The 16,470-nt window shown below is 31.2% G+C and overlaps 1 protein-coding gene across 3 annotated transcripts in view; it reads right to left on the reverse strand.

The window, feature by feature from the left end:
* Positions 1–16,470, reverse strand: part of RyR (Ryanodine receptor) — a 63,410-nt gene that overhangs the window by 20,093 nt on the left and 26,847 nt on the right. For 2 of the 3 annotated variants that reach the window (XM_076406634.1, XM_076406633.1), the window contains 13 exons: positions 15,543–15,741; positions 15,259–15,483; positions 12,648–12,784; positions 12,417–12,590; positions 12,231–12,363; positions 6,771–6,945; positions 6,429–6,718; positions 5,375–5,549; positions 5,118–5,315; positions 4,641–4,999; positions 3,997–4,134; positions 2,792–2,944; positions 2,338–2,732 (listed from right to left, as the gene is read on the reverse strand). In XM_076406634.1, the coding sequence (XP_076262749.1) occupies positions 2,338–2,732; positions 2,792–2,944; positions 3,997–4,134; positions 4,641–4,999; positions 5,118–5,315; positions 5,375–5,549; positions 6,429–6,718; positions 6,771–6,945; positions 12,231–12,363; positions 12,417–12,590; positions 12,648–12,784; positions 15,259–15,483; positions 15,543–15,741 (2,751 nt within the window). Of the gene's footprint in view, positions 1–2,319; positions 2,733–2,791; positions 2,945–3,996; positions 4,135–4,640; positions 5,000–5,117; positions 5,316–5,374; positions 5,550–6,428; positions 6,719–6,770; positions 6,946–12,230; positions 12,364–12,416; positions 12,591–12,647; positions 12,785–15,258; positions 15,484–15,542; positions 15,742–16,470 lie in introns of all 3 variants that reach the window. The other variant, XM_076406632.1, reaches the window with a different exon arrangement.

Consider the following 16,470-nt stretch of genomic DNA (forward strand, 5'->3'; position numbering starts at 1 on the left):
TAATACATATAAAACATATAACTGCTTGAGGAATTCTAGGGTACTATATAGAAGATTAAAAGGCATATAAGTTTTGTTAGTTACAAGATCGCATCTAAGCAGATCAATTTGGTACGCCAATGGAAGTCAACTTCAATATGGATAATAGTGAAGAAATAATTAGAGATATACCGTTTAGAAAATATATAGAGAGACCAATATAAGGTGAGCAGATAAAATTCCAAAGAAGAATCTGTGAGTAAACCGATGCAGATAATTTTGCAAGAGAAAGGAAATTAGACGACCATGAGATATATGTCGCCTACTATCTGCTTATTTCAACAGAAAAGACACCCACAGTTGAAGATGATATGTTTTCATTACAACAAGTCAATGATAAGAGAACGTTAAATAAAGTAATGGATTAAGAACCTGACTATTTAGCTTTATCCGAAGACAAAGAAGAAAGCCCTAAGCAAAAATATTTAAGATATGATAAAGACGAACAGCACTTAGACAGTTCTGGGTTATATTAAAAAGATTCTGATTTCGAGTTGGAAATGGAGTGATAATGAATCTTATAGTAATGGAAATAACAAACATATTAGAATTTGATTCTGATGAATCTGGTCTAGATGAAAATAAAATAAAACAAAGGGAACTGTGAAGAATGTTAAAAGAAAAAACAAAAGTGACCACCCATTAATAATTGATTTGGAATATAGAGGTAAAGAACAGAAGAAAGCTCATAAAGCAGAATAATGTTAGTGAATGATTTGAGTTGAAAGTAATAAGTCAAGGTGATAAAGTTAGAAAATTGGAGAAAACAAAATTGAGTACAATATTAGAAGCAGAAAATGGAGATAGTGGTGACCAATTAGTTATGATACCTCAGTGATACCAGAAAACCATGAGCTAATGTAGGGCAGAAGTGGACTTGAAGGAACAAGTTAAGAAAACTGCAGTAGTGACCGTTTAGTCATGATACCTCAGTGATACCAGAAGGCCATGGACTAATGTAAGGCGGAAGTGGACTTGAAGGAGCAAGTTATGAAGACTGGTATGGTAATCAACTAGAAAGTTTTAATGGATTCATACTATTTGACAAAAGCATCCCAGAGGCATGGAAGAAATTCAATCGAAGAGATATACATGTGTATGTTTGGCATCTCAAGAACAAACTATAAAATCGATATTAAATTGGACAGTGTTGTGGCGACTATTTCTATGATTGTTCAAGGAGAGAATTGTGTTTAAGTAGAAAACTGACTGTTACGTTTGTTTATCACATAATTGTGTAGATTCATCTGATTAAATTATTAATTAAAGTTAAAAATTCTCCCAATGTAGAAATAGAATAGTTCTAAGTTCGAAAATTTGTATGTACAATGTAATAGTTTTGTTCTGGCGATTTAAATGTTAATTTATTGTTAAATGATTAATGACTTTTGTAATCTTTGTTTACAGTTTTAATTAGGTTAAGTTATATAGTACATTTAAATTGAAGGGGAGTGTTAAATATATGACTTGTCTCGATACAAAAGCCAGTATAGAAAGGAGGAAGAAAAGTTAGTAGAGGGCGCTGGGACTTGTATCGAGTGGGTATAAATTACCAGGGATGAAAATAAAGTTTCTCTTTTGTTCCAAGGCCATAAGTGGTGTATTAATTCCGTCCCGTCCCGAATCGTCAGTGATTCGTAATATACATAATTGGAATCCTTAAAATGGGAAGTGTTACCCCACCCGCCGTAGTCTTCAGACCTTGCCCCTTCTGAGTGCTATTTGTTCCGACATATGAGTCGTGACTTGTTTGAGCAGCGCTTCACTTCTTATGAAGATAACAAAAATCGTGGATAACAACACACAAATTCCTTCTAGTTCTTTTTAAATTCACATTCAAATATGTTTTTGTTCCATTGTATGCTGATTACATGAGACATACTAAGATGCATTTCTCAGTTCTTTAAAAAAATGAAATTCAACCTAAATATTGCTTAATCGAGTTACTTAGTTAATTAAAGTTTCTCGCTTAGTTAATAGTTCGATAATCTCTTCTTGAATATACATTTTATTGAACAGCTTATTATGTGATTACCAAGCAGGTTAGAAGCGATTGTTAGCAAAAAAGATTGGACATGTATTACATTAAATAATTAGTAGTAATAATGTTAGTTTTTGTAAATGGTATGGTATCATGTTTATGTATATCAGTATGCGTATCTTGTAAGTGTTAAGTACTGTAGGACATTTATGTTCAGGAAGCAACATTAAAATGTGTTTCTTTAGTGAGAAACGGTGCATTAACTTACGCAACACTGTGGTTGGTCAATTTTTACGTACCTACATCCTTGAACTTACACAAAATGGCATTCATTTGTTCCCTAGGCGGGCAACGGAATTCTTTCGTCTTCTTGGCGGCCACCGCGGAAGGTAAATCCGATTGCTTGATCTCAATGTACCGTCTGAGCTGATCGGTTTGTAGATCGCCGACGAAATCGTGACTGAATGCAATGATCGATTCCACTCGGTGACGTAGCTGAATGTCACAAAGATGGTGTAACAGATAACACATCTGGAGTTTGGCGCCTTCGGCCATCTTCATCGATAATAAACCTTTGCGATGCTCGTCCTTGCCTCCCTTTTCAAATGTGTAATCCCACGTCTCCGGGCAAATCATTATAAGAAGCTTTTCGACGTGATCATCGCTCAACATTCCAACTAAAAGTAGTCGATCTACTAGCTTAAGTAAAGGTCTGAAAACAAATGAATCAATGACGGCTACGTTTTCAAATAAAATCAATTATAAGCTTACAAAAAGAGGTTTTCGTTTGATCCACCGATGGGATCTCTATTGTGCACTTGATTGATCTCAACCGACTCTGCCAAAGCTGTCATTACATAATCTCGAACAACATCAAGGGGAAAGTATGGTGAATACAGATTCTTAATGTTTTCAATGTTGTCACTAAAAATAATTGTACATTGAATATAAGTGCTGCTAAAATTTTAGGTTATTCAATAAGATTTGTCGTTCGATTAGAAAATAATTCCTGGTACATTTATATTAGGTGCTTGCATGTATTCTGATCATTTTTTTCTTTAAAAAAGGCGCTGAGAAAAATTGGTACTATATGTATATATATTAATCAAAATATTTTCTATAATTTTTTGCAATTATTTTCCATTATTCTCAAAACGTGATGATATAGTGTCGAAAAAACGGTGCTAATTTGAAACCGATCCATTTTCACACTTTTTCAGGATTTCGAAAACGTGTACTATTCTAACCGTGCTGCATCGATCTAAGCGAGTTCTAATTAGAAGGCGTTATGTCTTGTGACTACATTTAGTGTAGCAGAATTTCCCATTAGAGCTGCAACAGTGTATCCTTCACCACTCTTGCAACGTATGACTGAGCGTTGTCATGCAAATGATTTTGCGCCGTTACTCGCTATTGCTGTTTTTTTTTACAAAATGCGTCATATATATTTGATTAATTGACTTTGGTAGGCATCTGCAGTCAGAATACGCCAGAGATTTTTGCTTGGCAAGCAATGAAACCGCGATGTTAAAACGGTTGGAAATAGGGATTTTCAACAATTCGTGTGGTTTATATTTTCCATTTTTCTTTTAGCATCACTTGTAAACCACAGATGAAAGCTGTTTGAGAATTTCAGTTGTATTTGAGATATATATGCTATGTAATGATTCAATAATCCTCAGTGGAAATCTATCGAATCTAACAATTAGGTTGGGTCATTTAATAGTCACATTAGTAGTAGATAGTTCTCCAGAATACATGCAAGCGCCTAACACATAAACAATATTGATATTGATCCATATTGATAGTAAATAGTATTGATAATTTTGGACAAATGTTTTCTGAAGCCCAAAACCACAGACCAAATATTGGCCAAATTACTTAATGAGATGTTTAGATCTACTCCTAAATAATCTATCAGCGTAATCTCTTATCGAACACAAAAATAATTTTAAGACATTATATATACCACAAACCTTATTTCGGAGGTTTTCATTTGTGGGACAACTGATTCCATTTGTAGTCTTCTTAAGCTGTGACCCATTTCTGAATCTTCATACAAATCTTTTAGTTCTTGACCTAAAGGTATTACGTATTCATTCTTGCAGACCTCCCTAATGATTAAGCAAGTTTAAAAAATTGTATTAATGAAATAAACAGTTTTACATGAAATTTAATATTAGGTTCTTTAAATTGTATTTTGTTTCACTTGTAAGTAAGTAAAGTTCCATCGTTAATTCATTTTTTTAAATAAAATTTAGTTTAGTAGTAAATAATAATAAATTTATGTTGATGAAGTCGATACACAATTATATGTTCTTAAGGATCTTGTTAAAAATAAAATGTCAGAAAAGAGATATTTTTCATCCACTGGGTCCAAATATTTATTAATGGAATTATTATTTGTATTATTGTAAAATATAAGGATATTCATATTTTTATGTGGTTTTTAATTTCAACAAAGTTTTTTAAAATAATTCAAATTTTTAAGTTTGAAAGACTCTGAGTAAAAATAAATATTTTAACTAAGACATTTTTATATCATCTCTCTTTTTTTAATTTAAATTTTTAATAAAACAAATAATATGAAAATGATTAAATATTCATTTATAATACTTACATGGTAGTTGCTGTAGCTTCTAAATGCAACGAGATCAGCAAATCATAGAAACCTTGTCTCAATGGCCCGCTCATATATTCCGATTTAATGGCGTAGAGCAATTGCTTTTGATCGACATGCTTGCATAGAACGTGAGCAGCTTTATAGTTACTCTGGTAACACAAAGCAGAGTACAGAGTAAGTGTGTGGGCATGGAAACTTAACAATTTGTCCATTTCAATCAATTCAAGTATATCAATACAACGATCTTCTTCAGGTATGTGCAGCGCCAACATAGAAATGGGATCTTCGCACAGCATGGACCAACCGCGGATGTCGGACAGTTTCAAAGCATGAACTTGAAGATTTTGGTTTGGAACCTATATTGCAAAATAATAATAAAAACTGCGAATATAATCAAATATTTTGTTTCATCACAAACTCCATTGTTATAAACTATACACCTTAATCTTAGTTGTAAATAAAGTGAATACATACCCTTGCCCACTGATGTGGTTTTAAACACTGTACTTTTAATCTGGGTGGAAACTGGGGAATAACATGCCTAGCACTATTCTGAAGTACCGCAGCTGATAATGGAAGACTTGTGGACGTCCTTCCAAGCTCTATTTGCATTATTTCCTTACTGGTTGCTTCTACGAAGATTGCTGGGAACAGTTTAGTCTCTGGTTCCATCTATTTAAAGAGATATCATTAAAAATATAAAAAGTTTGTCTTGTATTGTTTCCACTAACCTTGAATTTATGTGAAGTAGGTTTACCATCACATGTAAAGGTAATCATTCCTGTGGCTGCATCTAAGAAACATCCAATGAACATACCCTGGGAAGCACCTTTACCAGAAGCATCCTGGGTAACCTGATTGTATAATTCATCAGCTCTGACCATGTAGCATGATTGTCTATCGATGCTGGTAAAATATTTAGAATAAATAATTCGATTTTTCGATTAATTATTTTGTTTTAAATATAAGTAATATGAAAATATTAAAATGTTTATAGAAAATAAAATAACGACACATACATGAATTTGAAATTAATTAAATATTACAGACCACCCTACGATAATATTAAATTTAAAACATTTGTAAAGTAAATTTTAAAAAGTATTATTAATAAAATAAATAGTTTTATAGGAAACCTAGCATTAGATTTTGTTAAATTGTATTTTGTTTAATTTGTAGGTATATTTCTGTCTATTCATTTTTTAAAAACTAAGTTTGCTTTATGGCTTTAAAAATTTCATATTTGGTATGTTATATTGCAAGTCAGATTTTGTGATAATGATAAAAGTAAAGTAAAGGTGATATTGAGAAATGTAACTATTAAATAACTCGATTTTTCGATTAATTGTTATGTTTTCAATATGAATATTATGAAACTATTAAAATGTCGTTTATATGAAATTCATTAATTTATATAAAACATATTCAGAACTGTGTATTTAAGTAGTATTTTTTAAGAATGATTGTCGTTATCATGATTATGTCCAAAAATTGAATGGAAATAAATTTTATAAGTCCTGTTATGAATCTTCTTTATATTAGCACACAAATTTGTTTGAATTATAGAACCACAAAAAATATTGACATCAATGAATTGAATTTTTGTGATCATAAATTAAATTTGCACAAATCTGAAATTTATTTGAATCATACAATTGCAAAAAAGTGTTAAAAAATGGCTTTAATCGATTAATTTAATCACTCATTGATATTGAATTGATCAATGAATATTTGTGATCGTACAATATAATGATTATAATTAATTATTTTATTGTATATCCTTACCAGTCAATGATTCTGCTATAGTCATCTGTTATCACAACTGAAGATTTCATGACATGATTTTGATTAAACTCCTTGCTATAAAAGTGGTATTGTGTGGTCACCCATCCAACATATGTATGGGTAGGATCTTGACCAGGGAAAATTCGAACGCCATAAAAGTATTCATTAATCAGTTTTAAACATTCAGCATCGTATATCTCGTTTCCTACAGCCTCAATGTCAGATGTTTGAGGTACAGATAATTGTTTCTGCTGACGCTCCGGTATAGAAGGAACTTGTAGAGTCTCTCCCTAAAATTGAATGATTATATTCTAAAATACTAGACAATGCATATATTCCTACCTGTTGGGTTTTAGCTGTTGGACTTCTCGCTAACATAGTGTTGGATAAACCAACTGAACGAGCTGTTGGCGTCATACCGGCACCAATTCGAACAGAATGAAGCTCGGGTGTACGAGCTTTTTTAGTTTTAGTACGTTCTGCACTTGAAGTATCTCCACGTTTCTTCGAGAAAAATCTGAAAGGAGCTTCATATAATAATTATTCCTATTACTCAACACATGTGGTACTTATGGCCTATATATGATCTAAATGTGTTAAGAAGCAGTGAGTATTAGACTACAATATTACTAAATAAATCAGATGTCATATCGTTGACAAACGATTCAGATTATTCACATTGATTCATGATTTAAAGTAATTAAAGTATATACAATATGTTGTTTGCAAGTAAATATAATTTAAGAAAGCAATATTTCTAGCTGCCTCAAGTATTCAAGTTCTCCAGCATATATTATTAATACTATTGTTAACATATTTAACATAATATAACATTATATGATCATATGTGTATATATGTTACGTCGTGTGACTTTTAAATGGTGATAATTGTCTCTAATAATTTTTAATAATTTAGTTTAACGAACATATTAACGGTATTGTTATCGCCTCTGTGGATCCAGTATGTCACCACTTATTATTCTTGAAATAAAATTATTTAAGTAAAATAAAAGTATATTTTCATCCCTACATAGATCAAAACTGCAATATCTTAACTATAATACTATCCTCTTATAAGAGATAAGAGATTAAACTTAGGAACAATTCAATATCTAATGATAACGTTGATTATAACAATATCGATGATAGTAATATCGTTGATAACACCAAAATGGTATAATTTCAATTTAGTAATATTTAAGTACTTAAAGATGTGATAAATAAGTTAGACTCTAATGTATGATAATTTATATATTAGAGACTGATGTGGTGTGTGTATAGGATTTTATCCATCTTGAAAATACATTGATAAATTTGTGTCTATAATTTACCCAAAGTTGCTGTGAACATACGTCATCAATATGTTTAATATATTGCCTTCCGCAATTTATAAATTCGTTTTAGAATCAGATAATATTTTCCTTCTCATTTTATTCTAGTTACAAAGATATACAACGCTGTCTGATACGTTCGAACACTTAAACAAACTTTGAATTTAGTTACAGTTACTTTGAACAGGAACGAGATAATGTCTCTCTCTCTCGCCTCTCTTGCCATAAAAGTCGTTAGAGATATAATTTTTACTGTTAAATATTAAATTTTTGCAGTCTTTATCGAAAATATTTTTCAGTGTGTTGCAGTTGCACTAAATATTAGTATGGACACAGTCACTGAAATATCTTAAAAAATGAAAAACAATCTTGGATTCACCGAAAAGAAACCGTCCACCTACGAAGTGAGTGACCATTCAAGATCAGCTTGATGTTAGCACTATCAAAGATCAAATACATGAAATGTATATAAACAACGAGTAGTTTTTTTCAAATATAAACATAATTTAATTCAATTATTTCGGAGGAAACTGAAAAGTATCGAAGAGGTCTAATGAAACTTCCAGACATTGCTTTCAAAAGAATAAAAGTTTTAAAAGCTTATATCAAAAAACTTATAATTTCAATTTATGTATTTAAATGAGACATCGATATTTCAGAATGGGACTAATATGCCCAACGGTCACTCATGGCAAACTAAAGTTGATACAAAAATGTAAACGTTGGAATAACAATTAATTAGATTTTATTAGTCATAACATTTATTAATAATTCAATTAAAATTAACAATTGTTAATTAGGTAGATTAGGTCTCCATGGGGATACCACTACATAAAAAACGCGCCTGGAACTATACCTCAGGGTGGTGTAGAAAATAAAACAACTTTAACCTATAAATTATTATGGCTGTATAATTAACCATAGTTTAAATTATTCGATAATATATACATTAGATGTACTATAATGTTAAAATAAACTATATATATTTGATAATTTTTTCTTTCACTATTTTATTTAAACTAGAATTTTGTTATATATAAAAGCCAGTCATATATTTAGATGACGTTTGTTTACACTTACTTTCCATAGACTATATATATATCTATTAAAGCTCGCAGGCCTATACAATAAGCACCAATGATTAGCAAATAAAGGCTATCAAATCATAAAATTGCTCAAGCATAAAAAGCAATGTAACGATCAAGAGTAAAAAAGCGTTTGGAGCAATGTTTCCACAAAACTCAAAGTATGAACAAAAAATGTTTAAGCTGAGCTTGATCAAATAAGGGTTTGTCATTAAAAAAAAAAGACAGATATCTTATAATTGTCGCTTAAGATCAAATTTCTGAAAAGGTTCTGCAAATCAATGTACTAAAAGTCAGAAATTAAGGCATTAGCAGCGGCGATTCCTCGACTTTATAAAGCTCACCTATAGTTTTTCATCTTATATGTGAATTTCCTAAAATGTGTTCTCCTTAAAATATTTTTAAGATGTACTAATCGTTGTAAAAATATAATTTTGAAGTTTTCAAATTTAGAAAAATCTGATTATTTATATATTAGGCTGTGGAAAAAGTAATCTCGCTTTTTTCTAATGATTTTTTAAAAATATTTTAAAGTCTCTATTTTACTAACAAGGCTTATCTGGACTGGATCTAGAGTTTACCGTGGACACCGAACCGCGATCTTCGGCATTGAGCCTATCAAATGGCCAGTGACCAACTTAAAAACCATCCCAGAAGACATCCGGTCTTACCCAGCTCGGTTACTGGCGTGAGTGGGATGGTTATTCTTTATCGGATTTTCCACTGTTGCCTACAAAGACATTTACAATTACAATCACAAACATAAAGTACATCCGTGCCCCAGCAGGATTCGAACTCGATGTTATCGCAACATCAGGAGGACGGTTGCGCAAACGAAGCCGGCCTCTAATGAAATTAATTACATATGAAAGTCCCATATGTTTAGTAATGCTTATTCAATGAAGCCATACTATAGGGTGATTCAAGTTTAACCGTCTATAGAATATTTCAGTTATAAAAGTATTCGTTTACTCAGTCAACAGATGAAAACAACTGAGCTTAGAAAATGGATATTCTCGAAGGTTATATTCGTCATATTTTGTTTTTTCTTACTAAAGGGAAAATGCAGCGGGGGTTCATACAAAATTGTGCGGTATTCACAGAACATAGATATATATACAAAGAAATACATAAATATAAATACATATAATATATACATTGAAATAATTATACATAGAAAGGGAAGTCAAATAAGAGCAAAAATGTATTGCTTTGGATCTGAAATTTTGTAATGGATGCTTATAAATCCATGATGCAATTTCTAATTGGAATTTAATTTATCTTTTGTTCCAAAATTTACTTTAAAAGGCGCGAAAAAAAAAACAAAATTACTTTTTCCCCAATCCGTTATATATGCAAGATATTTGAGTGCAAACTGATAAATAAGTACCGATATTGTAGGTTTTTCAATAAGGGCGGTCATGTTGTTTTGACGGACTTAATGTGTTTATTTTACAGTCACTTTTAGATATCACATTCAAATGATAAACTTTAATATCAAAATTATTATTAATTATGTAAACGTTGGAGTCATTTTATGACAGACGTGATGGGTCTTTAAGGTCAACTCTTTAATATTTGGCGTCTAAATTTGAGAAATTGTGTTAGTTAATTGTTAGAGCTAGAAGTACACTTGGCGAATCGCTTCGCGTCGAAATTTGTACATCCTTTAGTAAAGATTCAATTGATTCAGGAGTTCAAGGTTCATGGATAGTAAAAGGCGGTTTTCCGCTGTCTTTGGAGCTTTTGATCGAAAAATTATTTTCTTGTGTTTGAAATAATTACGTAGTGGCCCTATTAACCTAAATTAATGGGTAATTAAATAGGTTCACAAGGTTTCAATACCTTGGTGTTATAACCAACTACTTTTGTTTGAATGATATCTGTTTTCTTAATAGCAGGGTTAATAATCGACCAATGCCAATTGGGCCTTATAAGAGGCCGTAGCGGATACTTGAATAATGTTATATGCCAAAACATACAAAAATAATTTCGTTAATAAGTGTTTAATTTCATTTCAATATCGACCCTACCTTATTGAAAACCCCTTTATAATCATAATATAATATTAATGAATTATTCATACTAATTTTTCTGTTTCTGGTAATTTATAAGTAATGCAAAAGAAAAATTAAAAAAATAGTGATAATTTCTCTAGAATTCATTAACAATGCGTATGTCTTTCCAAACTTTTGCCTCCAGGGACAAATAAGAAACACGAACATAATGTACTAAGACAGTTTTTCGATTATTAGGTACTTGCATATATTTTGATTAGCTAAATATATTGGTGAAAATACAATGAAATAAAAACCAATGAAAATCACTGTTAATAATCTAACTGTTAAATCTAATGATTTTAATATCTCTTTACTTAAAATTAAAGTTTTGCCACTTAGTATTATTGACTTATTCAGTGCATATAGGCGCTAATCTTGGAAGGTTCAAGCTTGTATTTTCATTATTCATTACTGTTTTTGTTTGATTTAAATAAATCTACTACCTTAATTAAATTTAGAGATTTAAATGTAGTGATTTTAAGGTCCACGGCAAAGAAAGGCGAAGAAAATAATTTTATATATAAGTATATAAAGTATATCTACTAAGATAAGGACCAAATTTAAATAGTAATGGGTTAATTCAGGGAAATGATCCACATCGACACAGAAATGGAATTTTCATGGTTATTGCTGTGCATATGATACAATCATAAGATGTAGTATATTACGTGCTGCTAGAACCTAATGAAACTGTCTTTTATTTTAAACGAACGTCATTTGAATAGATTTAATAAAGTTTTGTTGTAAAAAAGACCAGCAACAGACACAAAGTCATCCCCTTGTACAACAACGCTTGGTCACATGTTGCAAAATGTGTGAATGGATACACTGTTGAAACTGAATCAGAAATTCTACCGCACCCAGTGTACTCAATAGGTATCGGCATCGACTTGACTGGCACAGGGTTGTGAAAAGCTGTAGAAGTGAAACACTGATAGAATATTGAATCGCTGCTATTAGTTTAGCAATAGCAGCAATTAAATATTTCGATATGGTATCGCAATATTACCAGAAAGACGAAAAAAAAAGAATGTATTTGATTAATATGTGTATATTATAGCAATCTTTCTCAATAAATGCCCTCTTAAAGTGAAAAAAATCAGAATACATGTAACCACCTAATAATTTAGCACCGCTAGTATAGTTAATACAACATTTTACTATATATTTTTACTACTTATATATATTGCTATTTACTTTACTTTGGAGAATTACATACTCTACAATATTACCTTATGAAACCCTCACTGCTAATTGGGAAATGTAAATGATTTTAAAATTAATTATCAACTGAATTAATATATCTAAAATGGCAATCAAAAATACCTGAAAGGCGACCGACCCCTTTTCTTCTTATCTTCAGCTTTGTCCGTTATTTGTGGCGCTACATCGTGGTACCTATTAATGTCCAATTCGCTGGTCGATCTATGAACTCCTCTCGTTCCGTTCATTCCCATGACTGAAAAAAGTAATAACATAATCGAGAGCAAATTCAACTATGTGCGAACTTACAGTTTTCATCAAATCCATTTACTGCGGTAGTAGTTCTGGAAAGCGATCCCTTCCTTGGCGGTCTCGCAGGCAGTGTTTTTCCATGAGTGGCCGCTCTTGATATGTGTTGTTGTTGTTGCTGTTTAACCATTTCATCGGATTCCACGGCATCTTCAGAATAATTTCGATGCAAGCCTATAATTAGTGAGAGTTTTTATGTTAGATAAATACTAAATGAGTAATTAAAGGTACCCTTGATATCACTCATTGAAAATCCACTTTTCATTATATTCTCGATGTGCGCTGGCGTCATTTGTTGTTCTACTTCCGCTTTAAGTCGGTGTTGTCTAATCTTGATCTCGTTCCAGCGGCGCATTTTTTCTTCTTCACTAAAATATAATTGCATTAAAGAAGTTCCTTTCTAAATAGTTTTCATAATTATTGAAATTTTATATATCAGATGAATTTAGCAGTGGCCATGTAACATTAAATTAAGTGAATAATACATATAAACATATACTTGTCATTATAAATAATATGTAATTATCTAGAAATATAAGTACATGCCAATATTCAAAAGTATAATACAGTATTATTTTTGTGAGTCGATGGGAGCTTATATTAAAAAGAAAAACTAAAAATTAAAAGTTAAAATTATAAAATGATATTGTCCTAGAAATAATGAATTATAATGATGGATCAGTCTTCAATACCTTAATATTAATGCTTCTTATTATTCTTGAAATTAAATATATATCTGAAAGTACATAATGAGCAAATTCGCAGTTAAAAATAATTATTTCTCTATTAGAAGATCTAAGAAGATAACATTTTAGGTAGCATGAAAGGCGTTCACAGTTTGACTACATTATGTTCATCCACTGAATGTTGAGTAGTGAATCTATGGAGGCGTATTCTAAAAACTTCTACTAATATTCTTCTTCAATGGAACTATTACAATTGATGGGTAATACAATTTCGTTGGTGCAGCTTTAAAACAACCATAAATGCTAATATAAGCAAGCAGACAATAAGCATCGCAAATTCATTGGTGACCACATTGGTCAACTTTGAGGAATATATTTTCAATGTTTAACAATAGATACACTGTTGATGGAAACAGTTAGGGGATTGAGGAAACGGGAGGGTTCACTAACTTCTACTAACTGGAAACTACATTTCCTGATAGTATACTTTCAATGATAAGGCCGCTAGAGTCGACTAAGTGACGACAGAAATAAACAAGGCCGATGACAATGATGACAGTTCAAAAAGATCGTGGAATTATCGTTTTTCTTGATTTTTGCTATACTTTCAAATGTGTATATTGCCCCTCGCTTTGGTCAGCTCTGGAAGCTCAACATGTTTGCTTAAAAAATATTATATTTCTTCACGCGCCTTACGATGATTCCATTAGCTGCATATGAATGCGAAATTATTTGTTAAATTTATTTAATATCGTTTACTGTGTCTGTCAACGAGGTATCGTCTGTCCACTGCTTTATAACATAGCAAGATTTTAAAACAGACATATTGTTCAATATGATGCCATGAACTTTTTTGACCGATCTAATGTTCACTGATGATGATAGCGCTGTATTCGCTGATACAAGTATTGAACATTCTACTATTTTCCATGCATAGCAGAGCCATATGGCTCGAGAATTAAAGAAGAATAACCAAAGTATGTCGTCTGCTAATATATATCTCAATGGATTCCAATCACAAGGGCAGGAGTTCAAAGAATAAATTAAAGCATCTATTTCCGTATTAGTCAAGCTGCAGGGGAGTTTTACTTTTTTCAGATCGTACGCGCGGAAGAAAGGAAATATTACAATCAAGACTAAAATCCATCTCTTTCGAACGATTATTTTGCCAATCCTGCCTTCTGTATGAGTTTATAACTTGGATACTGTTAAAGTGTAATATCTGTAAGATTGACGCCTTTCAAATACAATGCTTCAGGCAAATACTATATATTTCTCTCCGAGATTGTGTTAAAAATGAATTATCATTCGTTTAAAATGCGAAATCAGTGCACAATTGAGTCCTGTGACAGCTACACACCAGCAGTAGACACTTTGCACGAACGCCGGTTATGGATTGATGATGATGACGAACGGTAATTATTGGGATACCTTGGACGATGAAACAGAGAAAGCTATCAACTTCTTCATACAAGAAAAAGAAAAAGAAATATTTTTTATTGGTCGAATACAACTTGTTATACATTGAAAATTAAGTTCTTAAATGTATTTTTGCTCGTGTTGCGCTACAGTATATGTATATTTATCTGTTTTGATGTATTTGAAACAATATATTTTTATCAGCTTTTGATAAAGCAACTGATAAAAAATCCAACTAATTTAAAGTCTATTCTTTACCGACTAATAGCGAATAACCGAGGGGGTCAAAAATTAGCAAAAATTGTCTTGCATAGTAAACGAATGACACCTATTTATAATTATAATCAGGAACATCCATACCCCGGAGGGATTCAAGCCCACTATAGTCGATAAAACATTAGGAAGATAATTATTACTTTTTCTAACGAATTCAAAAAAGAGTGCTGCTAAAAGGCATCGACTGCGGTTGCGAAATTACGATGAAGTTAATAATTTCGAATGCTAATGTTAAAAACAAATATCGTCCTGCAAATAAATAAAAATAATAATTCTAATTTTTAATTCGAGTAAAATCACAATTCCAATTAATTATCAATTGTAATTAATACATTTTATATCGGTAAAGAAAGAAAAAGAATTGTAGTTGTACAAGCAGGAACCGAGCTATAAATCAGCGATACCTACATAAAAATACCATAGGATATATAAGATAAATAAAAACAAATAAAAAGTCTTACGTAATAAACTCGGAGTGACATATAACTGGCAAACTCAATCGTAAAAATTCCCAGTTGGCCTTTTCCATTGTCTCAAATGTGTTGTGACTGATTTTCAGACACGGTGGGCTGTCCGAGCCTGCTAGAATTCTGGTCACATCGATTTTAGTATCTGGCATATCATCGGTGTTTTCGAAAATAGGCTGATCTTTAGTGTACCAATAAGTAACAGCACGGTTCATGTTTCTGTAAATGTATTAGCCATAATGTTTGCGCTGTAAACACAACATAAAAAATATTCTTACACGCAGAAAGGTTCGTAGCCCTCCTGTAAACCACACATGGTGAAATATTTAAGTTGGTTAACATCCTGACCGAAACAAAGTCGAGCTTTTTGACCGACTCCTAAAGTGAACGCTGGCACGAAATTATCTCCCTGTACGTCGGCAAAGGTCGTTTCACCACCAAGGGCATCCATCAAAAGTTCACCATTCAGTGAGAAACCTAAATAATAATACGTTTACTATAAATACCCTATAGATTTTCTGATATAATAAAATGCATGCAAACTTCAATTTCAAAATGAACAAATTTAATCAGGGAATAATTATTATTAAAAAAAATTATTGTTTAGTTTTAAAAACCCTACGTTAGGAAAAACTCTACCTATAATAATTTTAATAATAGGAAAAAGTATTGCAATAATTTACATATTTTGTTAGTTTAATTATTAATATTAAGTTAATTTTTATCAATGGGCTTCTATCAATTTTTGTTAGTTTGTTTAGAGAAATTTGTTAATTTAAAATTTCTTGTGTTAATTTCCATATATAAAATAATATTAAAGAGGTTTTTCAGGATCAAAAATATTAGTTTCTGTTAATTAAGCGATTTTATCGCTTTAAAAAAATATCTCTAGATCCTTTAAATCCGAATCTGATTATCGTTGGTCCCCCATTTTCGAGTTTTTATTATTAACACACTTTCTTTTGCGCCTTACAAAAATCGTGGTTTACTTGATCTAATGATTTCGATTTAATTTTTCGTTTTTTATTTTTCTTGCTATTATCCACCCTTTTATTATGTTTGTAATTTCTTCTTATTTCATTCTTCAACCATTTTATTTCTTGTTGTTTTAGTTTTCTAATGATGCCTATTTCTCTCTTTCATTAGTTCATACTTCATTATTATTTTGAATTATTCTGTAACTAATTCAGCTTGTTTAATCATTAT

The sequence above is a fragment of the Rhynchophorus ferrugineus genome, unplaced genomic scaffold (assembly GCF_030347505.1).
Source record: "Rhynchophorus ferrugineus isolate W39M unplaced genomic scaffold, kcgeb_rfMv2 rfM6, whole genome shotgun sequence".
In the NCBI taxonomy this organism is placed as follows: Eukaryota; Metazoa; Arthropoda; class Insecta; order Coleoptera; family Curculionidae; genus Rhynchophorus; species Rhynchophorus ferrugineus.